Here is a 24119-nt window from a genome sequence, read left to right on the forward strand (position 1 = left end):
TGACGAAAAGTGAAGAAAAATGGTGAAGAATGCAGTGAAGAAAATGGTTCATGCCTCAGTCAAATGCAGTGCAGAAAATGATGAATCAGTGATGAAAAGTGAAGAAAAATGGTGAAGAATGCAGTGAACGAAAATTGCAAAAAATGGTGAAGCGGTGACACGAAAAGTGAAGAAAAATAAAAAATTGTAACGGTAAAAGATGGAGACTGAGAAAGAGCTGAGAAAGCTGTGAAGATGCACTTTTCGCAGTGAAGAATTCAAAATTGTGTTTTGGGGATAGAGTTTTGTAAAAAATGAACTAAACGGTATTCTAATAATCCGGTTCAGAATGGGGAAATTAATAATGAACCTAAGATTTTCATAGGTTCTATGATTCTATCCCAATAAGCTATTCTTTTTATAAACTCTACTCGATTTTAAACCGTACCAGTCGAACCTAAGGATCTACTAAAATGGGCTTTTACTCGGGCCTCAATCTTCTAGCCCACTAAATTTTCATTCACACAAACAAGTATTCGAATTTCTGACAGAAAAATGCATTTAAAAACAAACAAGTATTCGAATTTCTGACAGAAAAATGCATTTAAAAAAAAAAAAAAAAACCCACAAATCGTAGCCATCACTGCTACCAGTTTGGCTGGTTTATAACAGAATTATGGTCTCAAAAAGAGCAGAGCGAGTAAATTCACACGCAGACAAAGGCCAAGCAGTCTTTTTCTGAGTGTGTTTGTGTCATTCACAAGTCAGCAAACAAAGAGCGCCAACCATTGCAGATAAGCAAACTATCTTCAAATCCCATCACACACGTGCCATCCACCTAAATCTTTATCATTATCTCCGAAAACATTTCCTGGTCTTACCTTAGACTTGCCGCTGAAATTTTTGTTAGAGTACACATTTTTATTACTGACCAACCGTTATCAGAACCAATTGTCACAATCGCATAGACGGAGTTTGAACGAAGATGTCTACAGCTTCACTCTGTTCATCCACTACTCAGATCAATGGCTTTGGAGGAGGCCTCAAGCTCCAAAAGACCAATCTTTATCAACCTGCCTCATTCACTTTTACAAGGTTTAGTTTTTTGGTTGAATTTTACTGAGTTTGTTTTTTCTTGCCATTTTTTATGTTAGAATGGAGAATTATGTGCTTGGGATGAAACCCAGTTCAGGAAAGATGTGATATCCTTTCATTAACTTTTACCCGTTTTCGCTTTGATTTGTTTGTGGTATATTTGAAACATTTTGAATCCATATGTTATTATTGTGGATCGACATGAGGCTTAGTTGTAATTGGGGTAGGTTATCGTTTTAGTGTGATCAAGGAATTGAATCAGTGTTTGTAAATAAAGTAGTCCTAGGAGTCGTGCTTGAATTTTTTTTTTTTTTTTTATTTACATTTTCTTTTACCTCTGCGGATATAAGAAACTGATAAGGATGAGTTGCTTTAATTGATATGTGCCCAAGATGCAAAATTTTATTTCGTGAAGTTTTCTAGCCTTGGTTTAATTCATTATTATCCATTATGTGTTTGTATGTTTGTGGTTATGCTTTCATGAACTCTAAACCAATGATATTGTAACTATGAATCTTAATGAAGATATGGATGAACTTTTATTGAGTAGAGTGGCATCTGAATCTCTTTATCCTGCTCATTTACATTATATTTATATATTTATTTTCATAAAATTTGTTGAAAAGCAAAATATTCATGCTTGTACTAGCCTCCTTGTAAAACCAGTCCATAAGGGTGGAAGCATTCCTGCACCCATTATATAACTACTTGTGCAAGAATTTCCAAAGGCGCAAAATTGTTCAGATTAATCCTAATTAGGGAAAACTAAAGGCAATATCTATAGATGTTAGAGGAATGATTCCTATTGTTATTGCTGAAGGCAAATCACTATAAGTAGTTTATCCTTTTGAGAACTTTTTCCCCCTGTAGAGTACTTGTTCCTGTTCTAGAGTACTTGTTCCTGTTCCCTGTGTAGCATAGTGATGAAGCATTTAACTTGCAAGAGAGCCAATATATTCCATAAAGTATATGTCTTCGTGCATGCCCCACACTATCTTTTTGCCATTTCACTGAGATACTTTTAAGTTTTAATTTATTTATGATATCCTCTGAAATCAATCCTCTTTTCAACATGAACAGGAACGCCTTTGATGTATTAAATGATATTTTGGTGTTAATGCCTGTTCTAAGATTTCTTTTCTTCAATGTTATCCTTGTTCATTCTGCCACTGGAATATGCCTCCTAATTCTTTTTTTTTTTTGGGCGGGGGGAGGGGGGCGCTAGAAAGTTTACCAACTGTGTAAGGCTGAGTAATCATGAAGATATTCAGATTATTTTGTCCTTAAGGATGTCATTCTTTGAGAAATTAAGTTTCTGCGATACAAGAAACCGTGCCAAAACCCAAGAAGCATTGGAACTTTATATTCACAAAGTATGAAAGTTGCTGTCCGCAGATGTTTGATCCTCAATAATTTAAGCTAATTTTGGCTTCCTATTTATCTTGCACCTTCAGTCTTCTTATATCTGTTTATTGGCTCAATTCCTTATGAGAACAGGCCTAGAACCATGGCAACCTTGATTGTGTTCTTTAGTCATTGAGCTTTGGCTAAGACACAATGCTCTGAGAGAATTATTGTCTTGTAATTATGTGTCTTTTTTTTTTTAATGATAAAAGAAGAAATGTTTCTAAGCTTCTTTCTTTTTAGAGTTAAAGATTGACATCTGATGCTCGCAAACCATGTGACCTCTAGGCAGTGACCTATGCCTCTCTCTTCCCATGAATACAAATCCTATTGCATTAATCACTATTATACTTGCCATATGGCAGAGATTTCTTCTTTAACTCTGACATATTTGTGTTGATCTGTTCTAGATTTCATATCTAAATTTCTAATATGCTTATGTCACATTTTGTTATATGAACACAGGAGAAAAATTCAAACTGTAGTGAAGGCATCATCTCGGGTTGATAAGTTCTCAAAAAGTGACATTATTGTTTCTCCATCAATTCTCTCTGCTAATTTTTCAAAGTTGGGTGAACAGGTTGAGTTTTGCTTTTGATCTCTGCTACCATATTGCTATTTCAAAATTTACAGTGATTATGCTATAGAGGCAAATGGGTTAGATTCCATCATGCCTTACAGCAAAATAGGTATTATATCTGTTTGAACATCCAATATGGACTGTGAACCTTAGTATTGCCCAAGTTTGTTGCATCCTAGTATTTTCAATTCACTTTTCTATCAACTTTTTTAGCAAGGTAGTCAAGGTTGAGTTTGCTACTCTTGGTAGTTTTTACATGATCTCCTTGCCATATTATACTGAACTTTCATTGGTGTCAGAATTTGACTTTAATTTTATTATAGGTTAAAGCAGTGGAGGTGGCAGGTTGTGATTGGATTCATGTTGATGTGATGGATGGTCAGTTTGTTCCTAACATTACAATTGGACCTCTAGTGGTTGATGCCCTGCGCCCTGTCACAGATCTTCCTTTGGATGTGCATTTGGTAATTTATTTTCCTTTCAACTGGCTAGATCGTATTGAAATAATAGTAATAGAAAGAAAAATATTCCTTCTAATAAGAAGTTGAAGTATTGCAGATGATTGTTGAACCTGATCAACGAGTTCCTGATTTTATCAAGGCTGGAGCTGACATCGTCAGTGTCCACTGTGAGCAATCTTCCACCATTCATTTGCATCGTACAGTTAACCAAGTAAGGTTACCATAGAATTCTTACCTTCTTTTTCCACTCTGGACTATGGGTTTATTTTCTGGTATATTCTTGGAAAGTGTGCTTGCTGTATGAAAACTACCTGATAAATTAAAACATATAAGTAATGAGATAAATCTCCATTTTGGTGGCATACATACAATATGTCAGTGTTCATTCAACTTTTGGAACTTAACTCATTATTCCTGACGGGATGCACTTGTATAAATAATTAAATAATTTGAGAATGTTTGATCTGAACCATATAAATTGGCCACATAACTCATACTCAATACCTGACCCAAACAGAATTTTTTTTTTTTTTTTGGTCTGGTCTTTGGTGCTTATTTATTGGCTCAAACAAAGACCTTGGTGACTTGCTTGTTCAGCTGTCTGTTTCTACTTTCAGTGACATTCATCCGTATGACTTATTTGGAGATTCTTTTCCCCTGAGCTACTAGTGTTCATTCATTGAGTACTCTGTTGCTTTCTTATGATTCAGATAAAGAGTTTGGGAGCTAAAGCTGGAGTTGTGCTAAACCCTGCTACCCCACTGAGTGCAATTGAATATGTCCTTGATGGTGAGTTATTCTGTTCCCTTCCAAGAAAAAACTTTTGTATTCCTGTTCTTTTTGGTTGATACTGTTTCTGATTCTTCTAGAGATGATTGTTGGGGAGGGTCGTTTGTCAATGCTTATTTTCATAGACAGTATATTGCCCTCAGATATCAGGTGTAGATGCATATTGAACCAATCTGTTGGCAGGATCTGAATTGCAATTAATAATAAATAAATAAATCTTCATAGATACCTTGCAATAACAGTTATAATCTTGTCACATGGAAGTTTTTATATGGGTTGAACAAGGGGCTTGAACCGATGTTTCCTTTTGGTAAAACAGAAAGCATAGCATAATTAGAGCATGTTAAATTGGACTTTAACTCTCTCTGTGTTTCTCTCCTGTGTGTCTGTTCCTTTAGATTGACAGCCAGTATTCTACATAGCAGTTATTTAGTGCAACAGGGTTATGTTGGCTACTTAATTAAGTGAGGTTTTAAAAACGATAATATAACATTGACCAAGTTCAACCTTTTCTTTTGATTTCAAGACTTTTCCAAAAAGGATTTATTAACAGAAAGAAGAGAGTGCAAGCTGAAAGGATGAGATTGGTTTTACGTTTCCTCTAGAAATTGATTCAATACCACATGTTTTGGTTTTATTTGACAATTTGGTATGCCTACCATGTTGACAGTGATTGATCTCGTATTGATTATGTCCGTAAACCCGGGCTTTGGTGGGCAAAGCTTTATTGAGAGCCAAGTAAAGAAAATCTCAGACTTGAGAAGAATGTGTGTAGAGAAGGTATAATCTCTGCTCTTGTTGTGAGTCTGCGTGTTTTTGTTTTCCATTGATACTTCCAGTTACATGTTTATATATCTTTTTCTCATTGTACTGAAGAGCCAGTGATCTTGCTTTCTTTAACGCAGGGAGTAAACCCATGGATTGAAGTAGATGGTGGAGTAGGTCCAAAAAATGCATACAAGGTATATAAGTTCTTTCCATCCTCGTTTAGTGTTGAACATATCTATGTATTTATGATAATTTGTCATTCAGTGTTCCTATACTTTTGAAGCCCATGGTTTCTTTTGCTGTTGAAATATGATTGTTATTCAAATGGTTCTTCAAAAACCTTATTGAATTTTAATTACAAACCTTAAACATATTGAATGTTTTCTGTCGACTAATGTTTCATAAAGCACCATTTTTTAAGTAAGATTTCCGAGTTGGTAATTGAAAGTTTCTTATAGACACCACCATCTTCAGCATTTAAGATCGGTACACATTTTAAGTTACATTGAAAACAACCAAACTGGGGGTTTGGAGATAAAATCTAAAGTTTGCAGCTATCACTTCAGGAATGCTATTATCATTTTGTTAAACAAAAAACTCATTTTATACCTCTGCTATATTTATATAACACAATTTGCAAGATCCAGTTTGATGTGATTTAACTAAATCCATATGGGAATCTCTGTACGGGCAGGTTATTGAGGCTGGAGCAAATGCTTTGGTTGCTGGTTCAGCTGTTTTTGGAGCTAAAGATTATGCTGAAGGTATTTATGCACATAACCTTCTTAAATTTTTCATGATACTCATATACATAGCAACTTTTTGTAACTTAAAATTAATTTTGACAGCCATAAGGGGAATCAAGACCAGCAAAAGGCCAGAAGCGGTTGCAGTGTGATTTATGACCGTCAAAAGATTTGATTTGATTCAGTTGTGATATCTGTTTCTTTGATTCCCATGTATGTTACCTTCTCACTTCTTCAGAGTTTCTCTACTGCATGTTACAATATGATTCATAAAGTGATGGGTGTTCTAGCCTTGAGGCCAGATCACCCATAATAGTATTCATCAGAAAAGATTATGAGAAAGGATGTCTATAAATTCATTTGAACAAGAAATAGTGATCAATCTTTTCATCAAGGTCCTTCTCACCGTTGGCCATGTTGAATTTCTGTTCTGAATGTGTGATGCTCATCATTGTCAAATATTAGTTGGGACGTTGTCTTCGTTTTCTCATAAGCATTCTTAATTTTTGCAGATATGCACGATTAGATAAGCAGCGTGTTGCTAGGTTCATGTTGTTGTCAGATCTGTGGTCACCTGGTCAGTGTATCCAGTATCCGGATAAATTAATAAGAAATGAAGCCTGCGGTAAGAGCGCCCGCTGTGAGGCATACTTTGTAACATATCGCCTATAGGGATTGAATAATTTATGTTTGCTTGAAGCACTTTTGTAACAAACTGATTGCCCAATTGATTTTTTACTTCATTCAGTTTTCCATAGTTCTTCAAACCCTTTATGTTGGAGAAGCAAATTAATAGATTTAAGGAACTAAACTACACCAACAGTTTTGGTTTGTTCTTGAATTGTCAAAATCTTACCTTGTGTTGTTTAGTTGCAAATTCACTACCATTTTGCTCGAGGCAGTGAACATGGAGTTTTAAGCCCATTATATCCGGAGCCCCTCTTATCAGTGGTGAAGCTAGCAAAGATGGAAGAAATATAAATCAATACTATATAAATTGAAGTGACCTTGGAGAGTAAATTAATGTTTGAAGGGGCTTGTGTTGTGGCTATTTTTTTTTTTTTTTTTTTAATTAAAACAAATCCTTCAATTTTCTTTTCGATTTGAGAATCAAGTATCTAATGTCTTTAATCGAGATAAGACAGAGACAAAACACTTAAATTATTTCTTTTATGACTTTAACATCAATTATCTAATTTTTAATCGTGGCAAGATAGGGACATAGTCAGAATTTGTAGTAAGGGTCAAAAATAGCTACAAACAAAGTCAAATCTTTAATTTAAACTTTTTAAACAATTTCTACTAACTTTATAAATCAACTTATAAACCACGAGAATTTGTCAAATCTAACTCCAACTATCAAGCAATTAACAATATATCAAAATTAATATATCTTTAAATCTTTACAATTAGGGTTTATCAACTATTTAAACTCATTCAAAATTAACTCAATAACTAATTAAAATTATTAAACTCAACTTAAAACACAACTAATTAACCATACTTCAACATAAACAAATTAAATCAAAACTCACATCAAAATTTAGGAATTTAATATTTCAATTCCAAACTCATTTATTAAACTCAACAAAAACTCATAACTCATATTTTTCATCAATAAGAAAAAATAAAAGAAAATATTTTAAGAAAAAAATGAGCATCATCTTACCTTGTAACCTCCAAATGAGTTCATTTCTTAAGTAATCCAACTAAATGACAAAGAAAATATGAGAGACAGTAATACTAGGTTTACACCGCCATCTACATCACTCTCAAACACAACAAAATGACCGCAATTTCTCTCAAATTATAAAAAAAAAAACTCAAAATTTCAGTTCCCCTAAATCTAATTCCTCCCAAAACAAAATCAAAACGTCAAACTTCTTCTTCCCCTAAATTAGAAATCTCTCTCAAAGTTGCCCTACCATCAATCTTCCACCACCGTCATGCGCAACTCCTCTCCTAAAAAAAATTTCTCTCCCAAAATCCAATTGAAACCCTAGAATGGAACTTGAACTCAGCGCCGCAGTTTTGACGAGCTCATCAACATAGGAACCAGCACGAATGGTAAGAGCAGAAGGGGCGTTGGGGTGGCATCTAACAATAGAGATAGAGAGCTGACGGATGATGGTCTCGCCCTTAACCCACTTAGACTTGTCAAGAAAAGGAGATGACTTGAGAAGAGAAGCCGATGCTGAGGCCATTGTTGTTGTTGTGTGTTGGTTTTTGGTTTTGAGAGCTCTAATTGGCTAATGGAAATAGATAACAGCCTAAAACAAGAACTATTTTATAAATCTTATCTCAGTACACTATCTATCATCTTCCACCACACCAGCCTATCCTTTTCAAAGGTGAATCTTTGAGTTCTTTTATGGGTTTTTAAGTTGATTTTATTGCTATTTCTATAAGTTCCTTTAGGATTTTTGGGATTTTCTAATGTTTATTTTTATAGTTTGAATGAATAGATTGCAGTCTGAACTGATGACCTTAATGGTAAGAACACTGATATATAATTTCTTTTTCTTATTAACTTCTAATTTTCTGTTTGGATGAAGAGAAAATTAAGAACCCAGAAATGGAAAGTTACGTTTTCACTAAGACAAATAACTAATTAAAATTTAAGTTGCTCCCCCATTGGTGCGGTGGTGGGTGGGCAATGGGAGGGTGTAGGGCTTGTTTCTGGTTTGTTGCGTGGTGCATTTGGATAGATGTTTGGAGGAAGGGATATTGTTTCAGTTCTTTTCTCTCCTGGTGCGTGGGGTGACTTTTTGGTTGGGGTCCTGTTGTGGTTGCTGCGGACCATCTCGGGGTTGTGTGTGGTTGGCTTGGAAGTTGGCTTGTGGGAGGAGGTGAGGGGCACATTGAGGCAGCTAGCGCTGGGGTCTTTGTGCGTTGCTATAGACTCATTTTCTCCCCTCTGCTGCAGTTTATTTTAACAGTAGGGGGCTATTCTACATGCTTTTTTGCTTGGCTGTCCATTCTTGCTGTTATGTTGTTACTTGGAGTTGCTGTGGTTTGTAGTGTGGGGCTATGGCTGATTCACTTCTCAATTGATTTTTTGTGCTGTTTTATGGGCAGTTTATGCTCTGTCCAGTGTTTTTGGGGTCTTGTGTTGTGGCTACGCTGTTCTCTGGCTGTGTAAAGATTTTTTGGTTTTCCATCCCTAGATGGTTTCTTTTGCTGTTTAAGGGGTGTGTAAAAGGTGTACATTCTGGCTCCTTTGCTTTCTTGTTAGGCGGTGCCCTTGGCTGTTTAGGGTCGTGCGCAGAGTATAGGAAGATGGTTGAGAAATTGTAAAAAACTTCCTTTTGTTTCTTTTATTAAGCAGAGAATTAAAAATGTATCTTTATTGATTGTACTATATTATGTTTTGTGGTTTGATTTGCAATAAACAAAAGCTTAGTAACTTGTCATAAATTTATGCAGATTTTTAACTCAAGATAGTAAGTGTCATTCATAGGAGAGTTAGAGATGATTTAAAACAAGTGTTACAAACTTTAAACGATGCATTCATAATCTCTATTTCCACCCTAAAAGACTTCAATTACTTGCTAGATTTTTTTGTCATGAAACTTAAAATAAAAAGTACATCCAGAGAAAAATCCATCCAATAATGAAAGAACCTCAATGTTGCATTATAAAAACTGTACACTCCATACATTACAACTATATATAAAAACGTGTACAACAACATACATTAAACAGTAAGAAAATAAAGTGATGAGAGGTGTTTTGATCAATCAGTACTCTCCTCCGATCAGTTGCAACAAGCAAAAACCCAATCCAGCCACTAAAAACTTCAGCAGTAGCTCACGAAAAGTGAAGGGAAACAGGCCAAACCAAGCTACTATATAGCCATGGGACATGCACCCTGCAGCAGAAAAAAAAAAAAAGAAAGCCCTCCCAACAAGGATTACCCAAACATAGTGTTAAAATGACAATTTTAAAATGACAATTTATGATGAGGGTCCCTGAATATTTGAAACCGTTAGTTATCAAACACATCCCCCTGTAAAAAAACAACAAAGAAGAGAGACTCTGATTATAATATTAAGCTACACCAGGACACAACTCAGAACCTTGTTTTATTTAGAATAATACCACACTTAAAATTTTTGTAACAGACCGCCTGGCTCTGACACCCTGACTGGCCCGGCCATGATCACACAGCATGGCAGTATTGTCCCCCTTAAGGGATTTCTTCGCCTCCCCATGGCTCGAACTCATGCCCAAGGGGCTATAGACAAGGAAGCCAAATGAGTACCATCAGGCCAGCACGGCGGTTTGTTACATAAAAAGGCGCCTTTTTATTGTAAGGACCCGGATTCGGCTCATGGGCTATCCCAATCGTGGCTCTTTCCCTATGGGCTTCCCAATCTTGCCGGCGGCCTCACTCACTAGGACTATCTCCCCCCCTTAAGGGATTCTTTCGCCTCCCCCCACCACCGAACCCAAGACCAGGGGCTACAGTAATGGGGAGCATGGTGAGTACCATCAGGCTAGATAAAATAACAACTCCCTTTAGTACTATTCTTATAATACGTACTATGTAAATATAGTATGTATAAATATGAAAGATAGTGGCTCAAATTTTTTTTACTCATTAAAATATACTTCTTTACAAATACAAAAAAACTATGTATTAAAAACTTTCTAATTAATACAAAATATCTAGCTGGTGGACAGTGGTGCCAATACTCTTCGCTCCTCGACGTCCATCGACCGCTGCTCCTATTTCTGCAAAACAGAGAAGAACAACGGGTGAGCACAACAATGCTCAGTAAGTAAATCCTACTACACTGTCCGAAATCACTCTTTGGTTCTCTCCTTACTCTACTGTTCTTCTATTTTCATTTCTCACGTTTTCTCTTTTCTAATACTGTTATCCTCCTTTAACTCTGTTTTGCTCTTTACTCTTTCTTTCTCTCTGTTCTTTTCTCTTATTTTACACACCATGAAGGACAATCATGGTTCTCTCTTATCTCATCATACTCACCATGAAGGAAAATCATGGTTCTCGCCGGTACAAGCTCTACATGAAATCATGTTTCTTTCTTCTACCTCTATTCTTATTAGTTAACTTTCGCATTCTTTCTCATAATCTCTCTCTCTTCTATCTCATTCTTTCTCAAGCTTTCTCATTCTTTAATTCTTTCTATTATCTCATTCTATTTCTGTTTCTTTTCTCATAACTCTTTTCTGTTAACTCTCTCTTTAGTAGTCACGGCCTCATCTTACGGAGGCACGGCCAGGACTCGCTCCCGCTTACTGACTTTTATTCTAGCCGATCAGACTTGGTATGCATGGATTCGGAACCTTTGGCCATGTGAGTGTATAATCTATCTCTCGGGTACTCGGGTATAGCCTCATCGCATGCACTCTCTCACGGCTACACCAATTCTCTATCTCCTACTCATGGCTCTCTCAATGGGCGTACATTGGGAATACTGTACCCATAATCACGGGTTCCCCATCGCATAACCTACCTATGCTCTTGTCTCTCTCTATTCTTCTCATGTTTGCTCATCTCTTTCTCAAGCTAGTACTCATAATATAGCTTAACTCTTAGCTTTTCTCATCCTGTTCTTTCTATTTCTGTTCTTTCTCATTCTTACTCATTGGAATGTCACGACTCATTGACCGGAGGCACGGCTGGGCGCTACCACTCTACGTGACTTCCATTCATTTCGCTACCGATCGGATTTAGTCATGAGGATTCGGAACCTTTGGCCATGTGAGTGTACAATCTCTCTCTCTCGAATGTCACGGCCCCATCTTATCAGAGGCACGGCTGGAAACTCGTGTTCCACTCTGAGTGATGGTCACGGCCCATCTGACCGGAGGCACGGCTGGAACCTCGTGTTCCACTCTGCGTGATCTACTCGTCACTCAAGGTTCCCCATCGCACAACTTACTCTATTCTTTCTTTAACTCGTGCCAAGATCTCTACTCTTTCTCTAGCTACTCATCATAATGTAGCTTAACTCTTAGAGTAATTCTCTACTCTTTCTCTAATTTTCTTTAAATCAGAGTTTCTCATTCTCTTTACTCTTAAGAGTTGCTATTCTCAACATTCTTACTTTTTCTATCACAACTATTACTCATAGATAGCTTATAATCAAAATTCTCTACTCTTAAGCTAGTACTCATAAGGTAGCTCATACTCAACATTCTATATTCTTTCTCAAGCTACTTCTCAATGCACAATTAATGCATATGGATGGTCATCTCATTAATGCACTTTTGAAATGCCAAATGCAAGTTTCCTCAAAACAGTCATTCTGCACAAGTCACACTAAAAAGACCATAAACTGCGTTATACACCTCGGGTGCTACGGTTTTGGTTCGTTTTAAATTTAGAAACAGGGCTATAACTTCTATGTTTTGGTCTCAGCCCAGTTCAGTCCGTAAGATGTCCAAAAATTACTTAGAAAGTCACGGCAGTGACAGGACAGATTTCACTTAGGCATTTCATCAAACAACATGTGCATACAAAAACTTTCTCTAACTAAACTCTCCTTCTCTTTTTAACCATCCAAAAATGGGAGGAAACCCCTTCTATGGGCATGGTTCCTATCATAGAAGAACACTCCCAAAGATTCTACTCAATCTCCTCAACTTCATCTCAAACTATTACTCATAAACATTCCCATAAAGGAAATACCAACAAACATAACATAAATACTGTTCTCAACTCAATTTCAACAAATAGACATACATCTCTACTCAATTTTCTCAACAAGCATCATATATACATGCACAAATAAATCTCTACTTAAGAATTTCTTAACTTTAGCTTGAGTTGGATTTACTTACCTCATACTTGAGTAGTCTCCACTAAAGCTCTCTACTCTTGTGGATCTTAGCTTTTCCTTATTTCCTAAGCATAACTTAGTAAGAATTTAACCCTTCAAATAAAAACTCATCTCTAGAGTAGGGATTCTTTCTTGCTTAGGATCACTTCTTTGTCAAATTCCAACTCAAAACTCTCAAAAATCCCTTAGAAAATTGAGTGAGAAATTGAGAGAAAATGGGAGATGAAGAGGCGGTGGAAATGGGTAAAATGAATGGGTTTGAGAACTCAACCTATTAGCCATATAATATCCACTCTTTCCCATTTTGCCCTATATTCTTGAAATTCCCTTATCCTTTAATTCTTAAAACTACACCCCATTTACACTATTCTCCATGAATTTCCTTGCATTCTACTCCCCACTTTTCTGTAATTAGGGGTAGAATGGTCATTGTGCCCCAAAAGAAGAACTCTTAAAAAACTCAAGAAACTTTTCTGCCGTCTCGTCGCCACGGCGAAGAACTTCCTGTCGCCCGGCGCGAACATTCAGAACCAACACCGCAACACAGAACCAATGTCGCCGCAGCGAAGTCTCCCTCGCCCCGGTGAAGACTAAAACTCCAAAATTTGCTAAGTCTTGATCAATTCCAGGGTACACACTCAAACAAACCAAAACATAAAATCAATCAAAGACCAACCAAACAACATGAACAAATATAAACTCATTTAGGGGAATTCAGTAATCCTTTAGGCCATACCGTAAACAGTGGCTACGTATTTCAGTGGGGTGTTACAATTTTTTATACAAACTATGTATAAAAATTGATGTACACAACTATATGGAGAGTGAAATACACAAGATAACTCAATTAATAAGTAGCACTTTAATCTACTTTCTACTCGTATTCTCATAAAATATGCATAGTAAAATACATGTAAAATAGTATAAAAAAAGTTGGGCACATTTTTCTTTTATTAAATATATACACTTTCTACAAAAAGTTATATCATGACAAAAGCACAAAACAAGGTGGACAGTGTAGCCATTTCTTCTTGCTGACGTACATCCGACCATGTCCTCACCTAGATCCTGCAAAACATGGAAGACAGGGGTGAGCACAACTAAGTGTCAGTAAATAATCCTCTACCCATCTATCCCCGTAACTCTTTCTCTAATTTCTTCCTTACAATTCTCATTACTCTTTTGCTTTCTCTATCGGTTTCTCTCTTATGTTTCTCTTCTTTTCTATTAACCCCTCTCTTTAGAAGTCACGGCCATCTAACGGAGGCACCGCTGGGACCCACTCCCACTCTCCGGACTTTTACTCATTCTAGCCGATCGGACTGGTTATGCATGGATTCGGAACCCTTGGCCATGTGAGTACATAATCTTTCTCTCGGGTAAACTCGGGTATAGCCCTCATTCGCATGCACTCTACGGGCTCACCACTTCTCTCTTATACTCATGTCGCTTCTAATGCGACGTACATGCGGGAATACTCTACCTATTACTCACGGGTTCCCCATCGCACAACCTACTCTATTCTCTTGTCTAGCACTACTTTCTCTTTATTTCTAGTACTCATTCTCTCATTCTCTCTACTTAGAGTAGTTTAAACTAAATTCTCTACTCACTTTTTCTAATGCATAATTAATGCATGATTAATGATATAGATGACTATTGCTATTAATGCACTTATGAGATGCAATTATGCTATGTAGCAAAATTAAGGCTTTCTACTCTTACTCATGCTTCTCTTGAACATTCATCATACAACTCAAGTGAGATAGAGCTCTATTTAAACTATAACTTTTCTCTTTTCTTTAATCATCCAAAATGGAGAAAGGCTCCCTTATACTCTCTAATTTCCCTATCAAAGGAAAACACTTCTATAAATGCTCAAAACTTCATCCACTTCAATCAAACTCAACCCAAATCAAGTAATCTCAACACTTCGTATATAAGTATATGCAACACAAGTATAACTAACATCCATCTCATCTCAATTTTCAACAACATACTTACACATACATAAATCTATACTCAAAAGATTTTGAATCTAACATTGGTTGGATACTTACTTTGTGAGGATAGCTTCTTAATACTTCTACATTCCCTTGGTAGCTTGATTTCTCTCTACAACTTAAATAACAAACCAAACATAAGACTTTAATCAACATCATAAAACTCTCATCTAAAGTAAGAATCCTTACCTTAGGATGCTTTAGACTAAAACTCTACTAAAAACTACTCAAAAAGTCCTTATAAATCCTTGGAAGATTGAAGGAAATTTGAGAAGAAGTAGAGAATGGAAGAGGCGGTGGAAAATGGATGAAATGAAGGGTTCTCTACACTTAACCCTTTTTAGCTCAACTTATACACAAGCATTCCCATTTTGCCCTTACTCTTTCTTAGAAATTCCATCCATATCCTTTGATTCCTTACAACCACACCCCTATACAACCATGTTTTCCATGAAATTTCCTTACATTTTACTCCTCACTTTTCCTGCTAATTAGGGGTAGAATGGTCAAATTGCCCTTAAGGAAAAATATCTAAAACTTAACAAAACTTTTCAGCTGACCCGTCGCCGCGGCAAAACACTCCAGTAGCGACTCCGTGGGCTGCGGCACCTCTTCGCCGCAGCGAAGATTCTTCTTCGCCTCGGCGAGGCCTGTAACACAACATTTCGCTAAGTCTTCATAATTTTCAGGGCAAACACTCAACCAACTCAACATACAAACTGAATTAATACACATGTAAGCAATACAGCAAATCTTGAGTACGTACCTCAAGTGGGGCGTTACAAATACCACTTAAAGTAAAAGAACAATTAAAAAATCATGTTTAAATTGACCACCGCTAACCACACCAACTGCATATTTCTAAACCATACTTCATATGCAAAGTGAAAGAACATAGAAAGTGTGATAGAAGTAAAGTGAAGTACCAATCAAGGAAAAGCTGCACATTTCATCCAAAATGTTTAGGCATTCAGAATTAATAATAATGAATGGTTAGTACAAAGGATCAATTTCAGCAAGGTGAACTAAAGAAATAAACTGAAAAATTGAGGTGAATAAGGGCTGAGGTCTCAAGAGACATGATGTCAAAATACAGCTCGTAATAGTGCTATAGTGACAGATGAATCAAGTAATCTAATTTAAATAAAAAGGTTAGGTGAGTTGTTATATATATAGAACATGTTAAGATAGCATAACCTATTAATAAGCACTAAGAAAGAGAAGATTTTGGTCACTTGAACAAACTGAAAGGATATCCAAAGTATATAGCTACCTTCTCAGCTTAAAAATATTTATCTACTTACCGTGCACACAGGGAATTGAATAAATGAAAGTAGCTCATTATTACCAATAAATTTACTGCAAGCTACCAAAAATGTGATCCATTGTAGCTTTCATATGAATAGATTTTCTTGGAACATGTCGAATACAGGTGGATTGGAAAGATAAAATCATGTCAAAGTAATCATAACAGAGACCTACCACCCAGGGTGTCCTCCGGTGTCCACGCAACACTCTTAAGCATCTTGCAGTTTGGCAATCAATAATCTTTACCGTATGGTCCCCACTGCATAAACAAAAACAAAATGTAGTTTCAATAAAACACATCTCTTGGCATAAACATAACTCCTTACAGTAAGCATCAAGGAAATTACAACTTACTGTGTAGAAGCCAGCGCCTTCCCATCAAGGTTGAATGCTTCTGCAATAGTTGACCTTGGGGGAGGCAACAATACGCAATAATCTGCTGATAGACGCTGCAATGATTCTAACTCTACCCTGAACCTAGTGAAGTAGTTTAAATTTAGAAAAATAATGTCAAACACCAAAACATCATAATGAATTTAACCATCCAAAACTGAGTACTATTACTAACATTTCCTACCAAGCATCAAGACAACATAAGCAAAACAATAAAACCCATGATTTACCATGAGACAAGACCTCGTCTTGAATTTGGCTCCTTTTCAAACCTTGACTCCAAGGAACTAGAACACTGCTTTGAAGCTTCTCTCCATCGTCTTTTAGACAAACGCTTTGTTCGAGGACAAACCTCTCTTCGCGACAATAGTCTGAACACATTGCTACCACAACCTAATTCATAAAACAAAACTAAATTAGCTATAGTTCTATCTAGGCCACAGAACAACAAATGGGAAGAAATAAGCAAATGCTACCCGCCATTATAAAAATTAACCCCGACACAAGCCTAGATATGAATCTTGTAATACTAAAACTATACAACCAATAAAAATTCTCTATACAGACTAAAGTGGCAGAAAGATACGTAAGAGAGAATATAAGCTAAACTAGCAAATCAAAATAGATAATGTGGAAATCAGTAATACTAGGTTTACACCGCCATCTCACATCACTCTCACACATCAACAAAATGACACGCAATTTCTCTCAAATTATAAAAAAAAAAACTCAAAATTCAGTTCCCCTAAATCTAATCTCCCTCCCAAAACAAAATCAAAACGTCAAACTCTCTTCTTCCCCTAAATAGAAATCTCTCTCAAAGTTGCCTAACTCAATCTTCCACCACGTCATGCGCAACTCCTCCTCCTAAAAAAATTTTCTCTCCCAAAATCCATTGAAACCTAGAATGGAACTTGAACTCAGCGCCGCAGTTTTGACGAGCTCATCAAATAGGAACCAGCACGAATGGTAAGAGCAGAAGGGGCGTTGGGGTGGCATCTAACAATGAGATAGAGAGCTGACGGATGATGGTCTCGCCCTTCACCACTAGACTTGTCAAGAACAGAGATGATTGAGAAGAGAAGCCGATGCTGAGGCCATTGTTGTTGTTGTTGTTTTGTTTTGGTTTTGAGAGCCTCTAATTGGCTAATGAAATAGATAACAGCCTTAAAACAAGAAACTATTATAAATCTTATCTCCAGTACACTATCTATCATCTTCCACCACCACCAGCTATCCTTTTCAAAGGTGAATCTTTGAGTTCTTTAATTGGGTTTTTAAGTTGATTTTATTGCTTATTTCTATAAGTTCCTTTAGGAGTTTTTGGGATTTTCTAATTGTTTATTTTATATGTTTGAATGAATAGATTGCAGTCTGAACTGATGACCTTAATTGTAAGAACACTGATATATAATTTTTTTTTCTTATTAACTTTAATTTTCTGTTTGGATGAAGAGAAAAATAAGAACCCAGAAATGGAAAGTTAGTTTTCACTAAGACAAATAACTTAATAAAATTTTAAGTTGCCCCAATTGGTGCGGATGGTGGGTGGGCAATGGGAGGGTGTAGGGCTTGTTTCTGGTTTGTTGCGTGGTGCATTTGGCATAGATGTTTTGGAGGAAGGGATATTGTTTCAGTTCTTTTTTCTCTGGTGCGTGGGTTGAATTTTTGGTTTGGGGTCTGTGTTGTGGCTGTGCGGACCATCTCTTGGGGGTGTGTGTGGTTGGCTTGGAAGTTGGCTTTGTGGGAGGAGGTGAGGGCTACATTGAGGCAGCTAGCGCTGGGGTCTTTGTGCGTTGCTATAGACTCATTTTCTCCCCTATGCTGCAGTTTATTTAACAGTAGGGGGCTATTCTTAATGCTTTTTGTGTTGGCTGTCCATTCTTGCTGTTATGTTGTTACTTGGATGTTGCTGTTGTGGTTTGTAGTGTGGGGCTATGGCTGTCACTTCTCAATTGATTTTTTGCTGCTGTTTTAGGGCAGTTTTATGCTCCGCTCCAGGTGTTTTTTGGGTCTTGTGTTGTGGCTACGCTGTTCTCTGGCTGTGTAAAGAATTTTTGGTTTTCCATCCCTAGATGGTTTTTTTGGCTGTTTAAGGGGTGTGTAAAAGGTGTACATTCTGGCTCCTTTGCTTTCTTTTGTTAGGCGGTGTCCCTTGCTTGTTTAGGGTCGTGCGCACGAGTATAGGAAGATGGTTGAGAATTGTAAAAACTCCTTGTTTTCTTTTATTAAGCAGAGAATTAAAAATGTATTTATTGATTGTACTATATTATGTTTTGTGGTTGATTTGCAAAACAAAAGCACTTAGTAATTGTAAATTTTGCAGTTTTTAACTCAAGATAGTAAGTGATCATTCATAGGAGAGTTAGGATGATTTAAAACAAGTGTTACAAACTTTAAACGATGCATTCATAATCTCTTATTTCCACCCTATAAGACTTCAATTACTTGCTAGATTTTTTTGTCATGAAACTTAAAATAAAAAGTACATCCAAGAGAAAAATCCATCCAATAGAATAGAACCTCAATGTTGCATTATAAAAACTTGTACACTCCATACATTACAACAATATTATAAAAACGTGTACACAACATACATTATAACAGTAAGAAAATAAAGTGATGAGCTGGTTTTTGATCAGTATCAGTACTCTCCTCCGACAGTTGCAACAAGCAAAACCCAATCCAGCCACTAAAAACTCAGCAGTAGCTCACGAAAAGTGAAGGGAAACAGGCCAAACAAGCTACTACTAGTAGCCATGGGACATGTCACCACTGCAGCAGAAAAAAAAAAAAAGCAGCCTCCCAACAAGGATTACCCAACTCATAGTGTTAAAATGACAATTTTAAAATGACAATTTCATGATGAGGGTCCCTGAATTTTGAAACGTTAGCTTATCAACCACATCCCCCTGTAAAAACACAACATAAGAAGAGAAGACTCTGAATTAATATTAGCTACACCAGGACACAACTCAGAAACTTGTTTTATTTAGAATAATACCACACTTAAATTTTTGTAACAGACCGCCTGGCTCTGACACCCTGACTGGCCCGGCCATGATCACACAGCGGCAGGTATTGTCCCCCCCTTAAGGGATTTCTTGCCTCCCCCATGGCTCGAACTCATGCCCAAGGGGGTATAGACAAATGGGAAGCACAATGAGTACCATCAGGCCAGCACGGCGGTCTGTTACATAAAAAGGCGCTTTTATTGTAAGGACCGGATTCGGTCATGGGCTATCCCAATTTGGGCTCTTTCCTCATGGGCTTTCCCAATCTTGCCGGCGGCCTCACTACTAGGACTATCTCCCCCCTTAAGGGATTTCTTCGCCCCCCACCCACTCGAACCCAAGACCAAGGGCTACAGTCAATTGGGGAGCATGGTGAGTACCATCAGGCTAGATAAAATGTAACAACTCCTTTTAGTACTATTCTTATAATACGACTATGTAAAATATGATATGTATATAATATGAAAGATAGTGGGCTCAAATTTTCTTTACTCATTAAAATATACTTCTTTACAATACAAAAATATAGTATTAAAAACTTTCTAATTAATACAAAATATCATAGCTGGTGACAGTGTGCCATACTCTTCGCTCGACGTCCATCCGACCGCTGCTCTATTTCCTGCCAAACAGAGAAGAACAACGGGGTGAGCAAAACAATGGTCAGTAAGTAAATCCTCTAATACCTGTCCCCGCAACTCACTCTTTGGTTCTCTCCTTACTCTACTGTTCTTTCTATTTCTTTTACTCATGTTTTCTCTTTCTTATATACTGTATCTCCTTTAACCTGTTTTGCTCTTTACTCTTTCTTTCTTCTGTCTTTTTCTCTTATTCTTACTCACCATGAAGGACAATCATGGTTCTTCTTTCTCATCATACTCACCATGAAGGAAAATCATGGTTCTCGCCGGTACAAGCTCTACATGAAATCATGTTTCTTTCTTCTACTCTCTATTTTATTAGCTTAAACTTTCGCATTCTTTCTCATACTTCTCTCTCTTTCTATCTCATTCTTTCTCAAGCTTTCTCATTCTTTAATTCTTTCTATTATCTCATCTCATTTCTGTTTCTCTTTCTCATAACTCTTTCTGTTAACTCTCTCTTAGTAGTCACGGCCTCATCTTACCGGAGGCACGGCCAGGACTCGCTCCCGCTCTAAGTGACTTCTTCTCATTCTAGCCGATCAGACTTGGTTATGCAGGATTCGGAACCTTTGCCATGTGAGTGTATAATCTATCCTGGGTACTGGGTATAGCCCTCATCCGCATGCACTCTCTCACGGGCTACACCACTTCTCTATCTCATACTCAGCCGCTCTCTCAATGCGGCGTACATGCGGGAATACTGTACCCATTAATCACGGGTTCCCATCGCATAACCTACCCTATGCTCTTGTCTCTCTCTTATTCTTCTCATGTTGCTCATCTCTTTCTCAAGTAGTACTCATAATATAGCTTAACTCTTAGCTTTTCTCATCTTGTTCTTTCTATTTCTGTCTTTCTCATTCTTACTCATTGGAAGTCACGACCTTATCTGACCGGAGGCACGGCTGGGCGCTACCACTACGTGACTTATTCATTCGTACCGAGGATTTAGTCATGCATGGATTCGGACCTTTGGCCATGTGATGTGTACAACTCTCTCTCTCTGAATGTCACGGCCCCATCTTATCAGAGGCACGGCTGGAACCGTGTTCCACTCTGAGTGATGGTCACGGCGCATCTGACCGGAGGCACGGCTGGAACCTCGTGTTCCACTCTGCGTGACTTACTCGTCACTCACAGGTTCCCATCGCACAACTTACCTATTCTCTTCTTAAATCTTGTGCACAAGATCTTACTCTTTCTCTAGCTACTATCATAATGTAGCTTAACTCTTAGAGTAATTCTCTACTCTTTCTCTAATTTTCTCTTTACTCAGAGATTCTCATTCCTTTTACTCTTAAGAGTTGCTATTCTCAACATTCTCACTTTTTCTCACTCAAACTATTACTCATAGTATGCTTATACTCAAAATTCTCACTCTTAAGCTAGTATCCTAAGGTAGCTCATACTCAACATTCATATTCTTTCTCAAGCTACTTCTCAATGCCAAATTAATGCATATGGATGGTTCATACTCATTAATGCACTTTTGAAATGCCAAATGCAAGATTTCCTCAAAACAGTCATTCTGCCCAAGTCACACTAAAAAGACCATAACTTGCGTTATACACCTCGGATTGCTACGGTTTTGGTCTCGTTTTAAATCTTAGAAACAGGGCTATAACTTCTATGTTTTGGTCTCAGCCCAGTTCAGTGCCGTAAGTGTCCAAAAATTACTTAGAAAGTACGGCAGTGACAGGACAGATTTCACTTAGGCATTTCATCAAACAACTTATGTGCATACAAAAACTCTTCTCTAACTACAACTCTCCTTCTCTTTTTAACCATCAAAAATGGGAGGAAACTCCCTTCTATGGGCATGGTTCTATCATAGAAGAACACTCCCAAAGTATCTACCAATCCCTCCAACTTCATCTCAAACTATTACTCATAAACATTTCCCATAAAGGAAATACCCAACAAACATAACATAAATCTGTTCTCAACTCAAATCTCAACAAATAGACATACATCTTACTCAATTTTCTCAACAAGCATATATATACATGCACAAATAAATCTCTACTTAAGAATTTCTTAAACTTTAGCTTGAGTTGGATTTACTTACCTCATACTTGAGTTTCTCCACTAAAGCTCCTACTCTTGTTGGATCTTAGCTTTTCCTTATTTCCTAAGCAAAACTTAGTAAGAATTTAACCCTTACATAAATAAAACTCATCTCTAGAGTAGGATTCTTACCTCTTCTTGCTTAGGATCACTCTTTGTCAAATTCCAACTCAAAACTTCAAAAATCCCTTAGAAAATTGAGTGAGAATTGAGAGAAAATGGGAGATGAAGAGGCGGTGGAAATGGGAAAATGAATGGGTTTAGAGAACTCAACCCTTATAGCTCATAAATATCTACTTCCCATTTTGCCCTTACTCTTTCTTGAAATTTCCACCTTATCCTTTAATTCTTTACAAACTCACCCCCATTTTACACTATTCTCCAGAAATTCCTTGCATTCTACTCCACTTTTCCTGCTAATGGGGTAGAATGGTCATTGTGCCCCAAAAGAAGAATTCTCTAAAAAACTCAAGAAACTTCTGCCGTCTCGTCGCCACGGCGAAGAACTTCCTGTCGCCCCGGCGAACATTCCAGAACCAAACACGCCAACACAGAAAACAATGTCGCCGCAGCGAAGCTTCCCCTCGCCCGGTGAAGACTAAAACTCCAAATTGCTAAGTCTTGATCAATTCCAGGGTACACACTCAACCAAACCCAAAACATAAACTCAATCAAAGACCAACCAAACAACATGAACCTATATAAACTCATTTAGGGGCAATTCAGTAATCCTTTAGGCCATACGTAAACAGTGGCTACGTATTCAAGTGGGGTGTTACAATTTTTTTATACAAACTATTGTATAAAATTGATGTAACACAACTATAATGGAAGAGTGAAATACACAAGATAACTCAATTATAGTAGCACTTTATCTACTTCTACTGTATTTCTCTAAAATATGCATAGTAAAATACATGTAAAATAGTATAAAAAAAGTTGGGCCCAAATTTTTTCTTTATTAAATATATACATTCTTTCTACAAAAAGTTTTCATGTACAAAAGCATCAAAAAACAGGTGGACAGTGTAGCCATTTCCCTTGCTTGCTGACGTACATCCGACCATGTCCACCTAGATCCTGCAAAACATGGAAGACAACGGGGTGAGCACAACTAATGTTCAGTAAATAAATCCTTACCCATCTATCCCGTAACTCTTTCTCTAATCTCCTTACAATTCTCTTACTCTTACTTTCTTTCTTTTTTTCTATCGGTTTCTCTCTCTATGTTTTCTTCTTTTCTATTAACCCTCTCTCTCTAGCAAGGCACGGCCCCATCTAACGGAGGCACCGCTGGGACCCACCCCACTCTCCGTGACTTTTACCATTCTAGCCGATCGGACTCGGTTATGCATGGATCGGAACCCTGGCCATGTGAGTACATAATCTTTCTCTGGGTAAACTCGGGTATAGCCCTCTTCGCTGCACTCTCACGGGCTACACCACTTCTCTTATACTCATGTCCGCTCTCTAATGCGACGTACATGCGGGAATACTCTACCTATTACTCACGGGTTCCCCATCGCACAACCTACTCATTCTTTGTCTAGCACTACTTTCTCTTTATTCTCAGTACTACTTCTCTCATCTCTCTACTCTAGAGTAGTTTAAACTAATTTCTTACTCACTTTTTCTAATGCATAATTAATGCATGATTAATGCATATAGATGACTCATGCTCATTAAGCACTTATGAGATGCAAATATGCTATGTAGCAAAAATTAAGGCTTTTACTCTTACTCATGCTTCTCTTGAACATTTATCATACAACTCAAGTGCATATAGAGCTCTATTAAACTATAACTTTTCTCTTTCTTTAATCATACAATGGGAGAAAGGCTCCTTATACTCCTAATTTCCCTATCAAAGGAAAACACTTCTATAATTGCTCAAAACTTCATTCCATTCAATCAAACTAACCCAACATCAAGTAATCTCAACACTTTTCGTATATAAGTATATGCAACACAAGTATAAAAATAACTCATCTCATCTCAATTTCTCAACAACATACTTACACATACATAAATCTATACTCAAAGATTCTTGAAT

The 24119-nt window shown here is 37.1% G+C and overlaps 1 protein-coding gene and 1 long non-coding RNA gene across 2 annotated transcripts; one reads left to right on the plus strand and one right to left on the minus strand.

Moving 5' to 3' along the window:
• Positions 1–684: 684 nt before the first annotated feature.
• On the plus strand, positions 685–6575 carry LOC116139636 (ribulose-phosphate 3-epimerase, chloroplastic). Its single transcript, XM_031425314.1, has 10 exons — positions 685–1074; positions 2944–3058; positions 3382–3522; positions 3617–3730; positions 4230–4308; positions 4979–5088; positions 5214–5270; positions 5771–5840; positions 5925–6035; positions 6335–6575. Exons 1-9 carry the CDS (start codon positions 965–967, stop codon positions 5972–5974), a joined length of 846 nt encoding a protein of 281 aa, XP_031281174.1. The 5' UTR covers positions 685–964; the 3' UTR covers positions 5975–6035; positions 6335–6575.
• A 9543-nt stretch (positions 6576–16118) lies between these two features.
• Positions 16119–16750, minus strand: LOC116139624. Its single transcript, XR_004129493.1, has 3 exons — positions 16572–16750; positions 16303–16425; positions 16119–16207 (listed from the first exon to the last, which is right to left on the minus strand). It is a non-coding gene; the product is annotated as an uncharacterized LOC116139624 (long non-coding RNA).
• Between the last annotated feature and the right edge of the window lie 7369 nt (positions 16751–24119).

The sequence above is a fragment of the Pistacia vera genome, unplaced genomic scaffold, assembly GCF_008641045.1.
Source record: "Pistacia vera cultivar Batoury unplaced genomic scaffold, PisVer_v2 Contig356, whole genome shotgun sequence".
Lineage (NCBI taxonomy): Eukaryota > Viridiplantae > Streptophyta > Magnoliopsida > Sapindales > Anacardiaceae > Pistacia > Pistacia vera.